The 9,316-nt window shown below is 37.2% G+C and overlaps 2 protein-coding genes across 2 annotated transcripts; both read left to right on the forward strand.

Annotated features, from left to right (window-relative positions):
* Nucleotides 1-658: 658 nt before the first annotated feature.
* On the forward strand, nucleotides 659-808 carry LOC111717462 (uncharacterized; the record flags this gene model as incomplete). The annotated part of the gene is given in 1 exon segment (XM_023492962.1): nucleotides 659-808. A coding segment is annotated over 1 exon segment (132 nt), but the record flags the coding sequence as incomplete, so codon positions are not given.
* A 290-nt stretch (nucleotides 809-1,098) lies between these two features.
* On the forward strand, nucleotides 1,099-7,161 carry LOC111717461 (toll-like receptor Tollo). Its single transcript, XM_023492961.1, has 4 exons — nucleotides 1,099-1,135; nucleotides 1,287-2,813; nucleotides 3,975-4,253; nucleotides 4,579-7,161. Exons 1-4 carry the CDS (start codon nucleotides 1,099-1,101, stop codon nucleotides 6,426-6,428), a joined length of 3,693 nt encoding a protein of 1,230 aa, XP_023348729.1. The 3' UTR covers nucleotides 6,429-7,161.
* The last annotated feature ends 2,155 nt before the right edge of the window (nucleotides 7,162-9,316 follow it).

Consider the following 9,316-nt stretch of genomic DNA (forward strand, 5'->3'; position numbering starts at 1 on the left):
CTCCTCCCACCCCAGGATCCTCCCTCATAATCCTAATTAAAAATAGAATATTTATTGTACTTATTATACCAGCCCTTCTATCTATCCTCGTTTCTATCCATCCTAGTTTCTATCCATCTATCTATCTTAGTTTCTAAATATCTTTATATCTTAGTTACTATCTATCTATCGTATTATAGTTTCCATCTTCTATATATGGCGATTTTAGTTCCTATATGTTTAATATTTCTATTTCTATTTCTATTTTTTAATAAAAAGAAAGATATCCAATAGATAAAAAGATAAATAGACAATAGATGGATGGATATATATAGATAGATAGATAGACAATAGATGGATAGATAGATAGATATACAATAGATGTATAGATAGAACGAATGTTGAATTCTTAAGTAGCTTGTCTACTGTCCTACCAAATATGGAAGATACGACTAACCTAACTTTTATTTAGACTTCACATAATAACGATAAGGAAAATTATTTTTTTAATTATTTAATTCTTTTTAAAAGCGAGCAAAATAAGGTTGTTCCCGTCATCCTTGATCGGTCAAAACGTTTTTGAAAACTCAACTTTTTTGAATGTAAAAAAAGCTTAATTAATATTATCCCGGCCATTTTTTATTCGATAAGATATGATTTAATTTTTGATATTGTGTAGGTTGAGAATTCTGCCAGTTTACTGATGAGGTGCAGTGAGGGATCGATTTTCTACGAGTCTGTGATCAAACCTGATCAATTTGGTACACTGCCAACCCTAACCTCCTTGGACATCAGGCACTGCAAGGTATAGTACATTTTTCCAAGTCAAGTCGCCATTTTGTTTTAAATATTTCGTGGTTTTTTGGTTTACGTTAAACGGTTTTCAAAAAGTCAAAGATAAAAAAAAAATTGAGTAATTCTTCATTTCAAGTTTTTCTTAATTTTTATATAGAGTATTGACTTAATGATATATTCTTGTTCTTATCACGAAGGGTATTTTTTTATTATATTTAGGAATGGGAGAGTGGGGGGGGGGGTACCCCCCGGTATTTTGTTTATTGTATGTATAAGGGCTTGTCTGTGTTTATCTGAAGGTCTATTTGAAGCTTGGACAAAGTAATGCACTTTCATCTTTTATCCTTCCATACACTCACTCGTCAATCTTGGATCTATCTATCTATCTATCTATCTATCTATTTATCTATCTATCTATTTATCTATCTATTTATCTATCTATCTATTTATCTATCTATTTATCCATTTATCTATCTACCTTTTTTCTACATATCTATCTATCTAAATATAAGAATCCTTGGAGCTCAGCGCCTCCAATCTGTGGGGGCTTGGGGCCCGCACCCTCTGCTCCACCCCCCTCCTGACAACCCTCAACCTCACCCGGAACAACATCGTTGAGGTCTCCGAGGTCGGGTTAACCGAGGCCGTGGATCCTCGTACATCTTGCCAACTTTTACATCTCAAATCTCTAGATCTCTCGTACAACAAAATCTCAAGTTTTCTACCACGAGATCTCAGTCTCGCCCCGGGCATTCAAAATCTTAATCTCCGCGGGAACAGAATTGCAGTCTTATCGGATCAGACGCTGACCGGCCTATGGTCGCTTGGCAGCCTCGATTTGTCTTCCAACCAACTGGCTGCTATCCCTCCGACTTTCTTCCACCAAGCCTCCAATTTGAAAAAGCTGTATCTTGAGAATAATACAATCTCAACGATGTCGGAGGGAGTTTTCTCCGGTCTTGAAAACCTTCTTCTCCTCAATATCTCGCGAAACTTAATAAACTCTGAAACTCTAACTCAAGGTGTTCTATCAAACCTAAACAAACTGGTTGCTCTGGACCTCAGTAACAACCTCCTAACCTCTCTCCCCTCCGACCTATTCACCGCCCAACAGAGCCTCCGAATTTTGAACCTTCAACGAAACCAAATCTCCAATGTATCCTCCACAGCGTTGAAATCTCTGATAAACCTGCATATATTACTTCTATCCGAGAACCGGTTCTCAATCCTGCCCCCAGCACTGCTGGACAACCTGGCTCAACTCAGCTCACTCTCCCTAGACTCTAATGAGCTGGGTTCTGTTCCAACCCAGCTTCTCTCAGCAGTTCCGCGTCTCCAGGACCTAGCACTCAACCGAAATCTACTCAGAGAGGTACCGGAGGGGATCAAACATCTTCCTCTGCTAAGAACCCTTGACCTAGGAGAGAACCTCATCTCAAAACTGCCAAGCAAACTCTTCTGGAATTTAACTAAACTGTACGGTCTTGGCCTGGCGGGTAACCAGCTAGAAACGGTCGGAAAGGACGTGTTCCTCAATAATACTGAGCTAAACGTGCTCACCCTCTCACATAACAATATCAGCACCATTGAACAGAACGCACTGACCGGCCTGACCAGTCTGAAAGCTCTGCGGCTAGACAGCAACCGGCTCAGAGACATCAACGGTCTGGTTGCAACCCAGAAGAACCTAACCTGGATGAATGTCTCCGAAAATCAGATACAATGGTTTGATTTCGCCTTTATTCCGAAGTCCCTGGAATGGTTGGATATTCATAATAATAAGATTGATCGAATTGGAAACTATTATTCTCTGACTACTGGGTTTAAGCTGGAAACCCTGGATGCTAGTTATAACAGGATTGCAGAACTGGCCCCTGACGCACTCCTTCATTCTCTGAAGAACCTTTATCTCAACAATAATAGGATCAACAAGGTGGCTCCTGGAAGTTTTATAAACCTGGAGAATTTAACGCGAGTTGAACTGCAGGGAAATCTGCTGGGAGGGATTGATATGGAATCACTAGCTCTCAAATATACAGGTTAAATTCACTTTTTTCTTTAAAGGGTCAGTTCGCGAGATTTCGAATGATCCTCTATTAAATTTTTTTCTATTGGAAAATTTATATCATTTTTATCTGTAATTCCTCTCTATGAACTTGCACATTGTTAAGGGTTTAGAAGTACCTTTGTAAAAATGGCATGCTATAGCACTGTTATTGGAGGGACACTTTAAATTTCGGGAACAGTCTCTTAGACTCCAGAATTTTGTTCTCTAAAATTTCCTGTTTTTCTCATGTCTCCATTTTTGTATTGACANTCTAAATCTATCTAAATCTATCTAAATCTATCTAAATCTATCTAAATCTATCTAAATCTATCTAAATCTATCTAAATCTATCTAAATCTATCTAAATCTATCTAAATCTATCTAAATCTATCTAAATCTATCTAAATCTATCTAAATCTATCTAAATCTATCTAAATCTATCTAAATCTATCTAAATCTATCTAAATCTATCTAAATCTATCTAAATCTATCTAAATCTATCTAAATCTATCTAAATCTATCTAAATCTATCTAAATCTATCTAAATCTATCTAAATCTATCTAAATCTATCTGAATCTCTAATCTGTCTAGTTTTTAAATGAAAAAGTCGCTTCTCTGAAAGGATTGCTAAGGGTTGTTGCCTTGTAAATTCTAATTGCTGTTATAAACGAACCAACAGGGTTAATTCTCAACAATCTTTTATTTTTAAATCTTTTTAAAAAAATCTTTTTTAAAATCTTTTTGATTTATTTAATGTTAGGAAAATATTTTTGCCCTGTTCTTAATTTACATTTCAAAGAAAGGTTTTTCAAAGAAAGATTTGCTGAAACTAGCAATGGTCAGTTAAATATCCTATCTATTTATTTATGTATCTTGTATCTATCTATCTATTTCTGGATATTGGTTACGCCTTCTCCATTGAGTTAAGCATTTACAGATTAACTTAAAAATAGAACGAACAAAAAATTTGCATTTTAAATCTTAACATGAAGAATGTGCCGCCATTTTCTTTTCACAACGAAGAAATCCACGAGGTTTTCCAAGTGTACTGTTGTAAATCCACGAATTTTTTTTCACTTTTAAAGGGTACTGTTGTAAACATTGTACTGGACACTTGATTATTCTGAATTAAAAAATAAATATTTTATTTAGATGAAGTTCCTGAATTTCTGCTGGGAGGGAATCCCTGGCAATGTGATTGTGAACTCGAGTGGTTCAAGCGCGTTAACCAGCTGGCAGTGGAGGGAACCTTCCCCCGTGTTCTTGACCTCGATACCGTGCTCTGTACTGTGCACGGGGCCAATGAGAGCCTCCAGCAGATGACGCACATGCGCACAGAAGAGTTTCTCTGTCAATATGATGCGCATTGTATTCCTGAGTGCTACTGCTGTGATTTTTTAGCATGTGATTGCAGAATGCAATGCCCTGACGGTAAATCTTGTTTTTTTTAACTATGCTTATTTTTCTTACAATCTTTTTTATCTTTTGTTAGTTTTTAATGATATGGAAGCATTTTTGTCAATGTTTTACATCTAAAAACCACAACTAGTTTTCAGCTGCAGACATTTTTAAGCTTTAATTTTAAGGTATCTAATTTTTATTTAACTTTAACACCTTCCTAGGGCCATGTCAGGTCTCACAGAAAATTTTACACATTTATTGGAAGAAGCAAATTCTTAAATATATTATGATTGATATCATACAATAATTATAAACTTCATTTAAATTTTTTTTATTTAAAAAATATTTTTTTCAGGATGTTCCTGTTTCCATGACACTACCTGGAGTAACAACATGATCCAGTGTACAGGGAGGGGGCACATGGACGTACCCCCCCTCATTCCCATGGACGCCACCGCCGTCTATCTGGATGGGAATAACATGACTGAACTGATCAACCCCGGATTCATCGGTCGGCGTCGACTTCGAGCCGTTTATCTCAACAATTCGATGATTCATCGAATCACAAATTACTCTTTCGAAGGACTGTCGGAGGTTAGGATCCTCCATCTGGAGGACAATCAATTGGAGGAGTTGGTTGGGAATGAGTTTATAGGATTGAACAGGTTGAAGGAACTGTATCTGCAGAACAATTTTCTCACAAGACTGGGAGCAGATACTTTTAGTTCCTTACTGGACCTAGCACTGCTCAGATTGGACGGGAACTTACTTACATCATTTCCGGTCTGGGAGCTGGCGGGTAACCCCATGCTGGTTGGGCTTTATCTAGCCCGGAATATGTGGAGTTGTGATTGTGATTTTGTCCGACCATTCCTGGCTTACTCTGCAGATGTTGACGGAAAGATTGTGGACAAGATCAACCTGAGATGTGTTGCAGATCATTTCCGTGGCGAAGCTCTTGCCACCATGGAGAATATTGTGTGTGATGCCATTGCTCCAGATTTCCAATCTGGAAAAGTTTCAGGTTTTGATTACACTCCAATCCTGGTCTCCGTCCTCCTGGCCGTTCTCATCATTGTTATTGGATACCTGGTGGCCTTCACCTTCAGACAGAACATCAAGGACTGGATGTTTAGAACCAAGGCTGGGGATAAGAGCACTGTCTATGCCGGGAAGGACAAGCTGTTTGATGTGTTCATAAGTTATGCCCAAGATGACAGTGAGTTTGTTGAACAGAACTTTGCACAAAACCTGGAACATGGAACCACATCATACAGGCTGTGTCTTCACCAGAGAGATTTCCCGCCAACCACACCACTTTCTGATACTGTGTCAGTTGCTGTGGAAACCAGCACCAGGGCTGTGGTCGTCCTTAGCAGAAACTATGTGGACAACCAGTGGAACAACATCAGAACAGCCTTTATGGAGGCAATCCGGACCAACAACACCAAGGTTATATTCCTCCAGTTAGAGGATGTTGATCTGGATAAAGCATCCGACCTTAAACATTTGCTGGAGGACTCGCCTGTTGTTCAGTGGCAGGATCCTAGCTTCTGGAACAAACTACGATATTTCCTCCCTGAACCCGTCTACCTCACCTTCCATAGAAACGTGACCATGCGTGGAACCCTGCAGACCAGTAACCTTTATCAACCCGTTCTAGGAACTCATGCCTTAGAACAGGATGCTCCCAAACCTGAACATCCCTACCAGGCTTCTGTATACTCCTCTGAACATACCTACCATAGCATAGATAACAACCATATTTATCATACTCTAGATCCTGGCAGCGATCCAAATCTGTTCCAACAGTTCCAGGGGTTCCCTGGTCAGGGTAGCAGGGTGTTTCTCAACCACAACCTGGAGTTAGTTCACCCGGCTCCAACCCACACCCTCAACCGCTCCCATCTCACCCTGCACCAGATCCCACACAACCTCCCTGGTCACCCGGTTAATCTAGCGATTCATCAGGTCAACCTAGGTCATCAGATGGTTCCTAACGGGCTTGTGGGACATGCTGGCGTCCCCTCTGTGTCCCGCTCCGTTCCTGTTCATGTTGGGGCACCGAGACAATTGCCCTTCAATCAATCAATCAATGAATCACCAAATCAATCAGGGCAGCAATCAATTAATCACACACATACAAACTCAACCTGCTCTTCTAAAAAGTTGTTATCGGGAGAGGATGGAGAGTACATTGTCTAGATCTTAGAGTACATTTTCTAGATCTTGGAGTACATTGTCTAGATCTTGGAGTACATTGTCTAGATCTTGGAGTACATTGTCTAGATCTTGGAGTACATTGTCTAGATCTTGGAGTACATTGTCTAGATCTTGGAGTACATTGTCTAGATCTTGGAGTACATTGTCTAGATCTTGGAGTACATTGTCTAGATCTTGGAGTACATTGTCTAGATCTTGGAGTACATTGTCTAGATCTTGGAGTACATTGTCTAGATCTTGGAGTACATTGTCTAGATCTTGGAGTACATTATCAAGATCTTGGAGTACATTATCAGAATCTTGGAGTACATTATCAGAATCTTGGAGTACATTATCAAGATCTTGGAGTACATTATCAGAATCTTGTTAAAAAACACTAACAAATGTTCTTATATGTGTTCATTATATGTGTTCATTATGCTTGAATTATTAGTATGTGCAATTCAAAGTATGCTTGTGCCATAAATATATGTGCAATATTTGCACATTATTTATAACAAAAAAAAATTAGTTAAATTTGCCATAATATTAGTTTTATAGATCTCGTAATTAAACGGCTGTGATTTTATTTATATATTATTTGTAACTATGTTTTGTCAAGATGTCTGTCTGTCTGTCTGTTCGTCGATTAAACTGCCATTTCGTCTGTGTCAGTTTTATTGTTATGCACTAGTCATTAGTTATCTTGAAATAAAAGTGCCATTTTAAACTGGAATTCTAGTTTACGTGTAATAAATTCATAGCCTTATAGGGACTGTAAGCGTAATTTCAAGTGACCCTCCATGCAAGGATGGCCTTTGTCAATCGTAGTGGGAAGGTTATTTAAAATTGCACAAAGTATTTATAACTTTTTGATAGAGATTAAGGATAAGTCAAATTGTTAGGAAAGCGAAAAAATAAAATTTGGTGGCAGAAACTCAAATTTTCTTATACCGATATTATTTTTACCTTCGATATATCAAATTTATACTATTTGATCTAAACTTTGAAATATCTGAGGTCTTCCGACATTGGGTTGCAAAAATATAGGGATTACAAAATCAGAGTTTGTGGGAAAGGCTCTATTTCTTTAAATGGTTTTAAGAAAAAATAAGAAGTTTTGATTGAAAGGTAATATACAGGGACTATGACCTTTTTATCTACATTCTACATATATCAATTATAGATCAACTGACATAAGTGTGTGTTTGTGAGAGTCTGAAGTATGCATGTTAGTGGGTGTGATTGAGTTAGTTTGTGTGTGATGGTGTGTGTGTGTGTGAGTCTGAAGTATGTATGTTAGTTTGTGTGTGATGGGGTGTGTTAATGGGTGTGTGTGTGTGTGTGTGAGTCTGAAGTATGCATGTTAGTGGGTGTGATTGAGTTATTTTGGTTGTGATGGGGTGTGTTTATGCGTGTGTGTGTGTGAGTCTGAAGTATGTATGTTAGTTTGTGTGTGATGGGGTGTGTTTATGCGTGTGTGTGAGTCTGAAGTATGTATGTTTTGGTTGGTAGAGTGGTAGAGAGGGGGTTAAGGAGCTGATGCATTGATATGGATAAGAAGGCCAGTAGATAGATAGATAGATATTTTAGGCCAGGATAGTTGATAGATATAAAATCCAGCAATAGATAGATAGATATAGATATAGGCCAGAGTAGATAGGTAGATAGATATTTATGCCAGTATAGATAGATTGCTATGTAAAATAGGAGGCGAAAAAGATGACTTGATAGATAGATTGATAGGTAGATAGATAGGTATAGTTAGATTGATAGATATATCGAAAATGTGTAGAGATAGATTGATAGACAGAGGAAAGCAGTTAGCTAGATAAATAGATTAATAGATAGGAAAATAGCTAGCAGGAAAATAGCTAGCTTGGACAGAGAAATAGATAGATAGATAGATAGATAAATAGATAGATAGATACATAGGAAAGCAGCTAGATAGATAGATAGACAGAAAGATAGATATACTGGAAAGTAGCTAGCTAGATAGATAGATAGGAAAACAGTTAGCTAGCTAGGTAGATAGATAGTAAATGTGTAGAGATCATAAATACTTTTTTTAAAAGTTTACTTTCGTACTTATCGTGTTTGAAAACAAATAAATCTATCATTCAGAGGTTTAAACTTTAAGTTGAGAAAGCGCTTGGCCACATCGAATAATTTAACTTGATACTCTGCAGTGGAATCTTTTGAATTAGAGGGTTTATGCATTCATAATAGAATATTGGTAACAAGTAGATCTAAATTATTGTCTGATTTCCCAGTCATATTGTTTATTAATAACTTATATTTTAACAACCATGATATTATAGATTTTTATAAATATTAAACTAATATGTTAAGAGTCTAATTATATTTCTGAGAAAAACTGAGCATATGAGACACCTAGCGGAGAAATTGAGAACTAACTCCTCTCTGTAAACTGTAGGCATAGTACTAAGATATTAAACCAACATTGGTAATAATTAAAAAACTAGGTTTTCATTTATTTTAAATTTTAATTGTGGCTCTACGAGGCGAGGAAGGCCAGCCCCAACAATTTTTCGTATGAGCCAATTCACCTCATTTTCTTGTCCAAGCCACCTCAAAATCCCCGTCAGCTTCCAAGTTTATTTTATTTAAAGTGTCTAATCCTACTAAGAATCAGGCCATGTTAGGGCATTAATGAAATATTGATGAATTTTTGCAAATCTAAAAAAATGTTTCAATTGAATTTAAGTTTTCAAGTTTAATTTCTTTAAAAATGTTCAACTTTCTACGCACATTTTCAGTTATTCCTGATCTAGAATGCCGCAAATAATTCCGAGTTTACAGAATTTTAATCTTTTTTGATAATTATAGTGAAAACCATAGAATTTTTCCAGGTGGTTCCATGGTTCATG

Source organism: Eurytemora carolleeae, unplaced genomic scaffold (genome assembly GCF_000591075.1).
Source record: "Eurytemora carolleeae unplaced genomic scaffold, Eaff_2.0 scaffold2622, whole genome shotgun sequence".
Taxonomy (NCBI): Eukaryota; Metazoa; Arthropoda; class Copepoda; order Calanoida; family Temoridae; genus Eurytemora; species Eurytemora carolleeae.

Coding starts and splice junctions, on each gene's coding strand:
- LOC111717461 (XM_023492961.1), top strand. CDS start 1,099: ATGCACTTTCATCTTTTATCCTTCCATACACTCACTC. Junction 2,814..3,974: donor ACTAGCTCTCAAATATACAG/GTTAAATTCACT, acceptor TATTTTATTTAG/ATGAAGTTCCTGAATTTCTG. Junction 4,254..4,578: donor CAGAATGCAATGCCCTGACG/GTAAATCTTGTT, acceptor TATTTTTTTCAG/GATGTTCCTGTTTCCATGAC.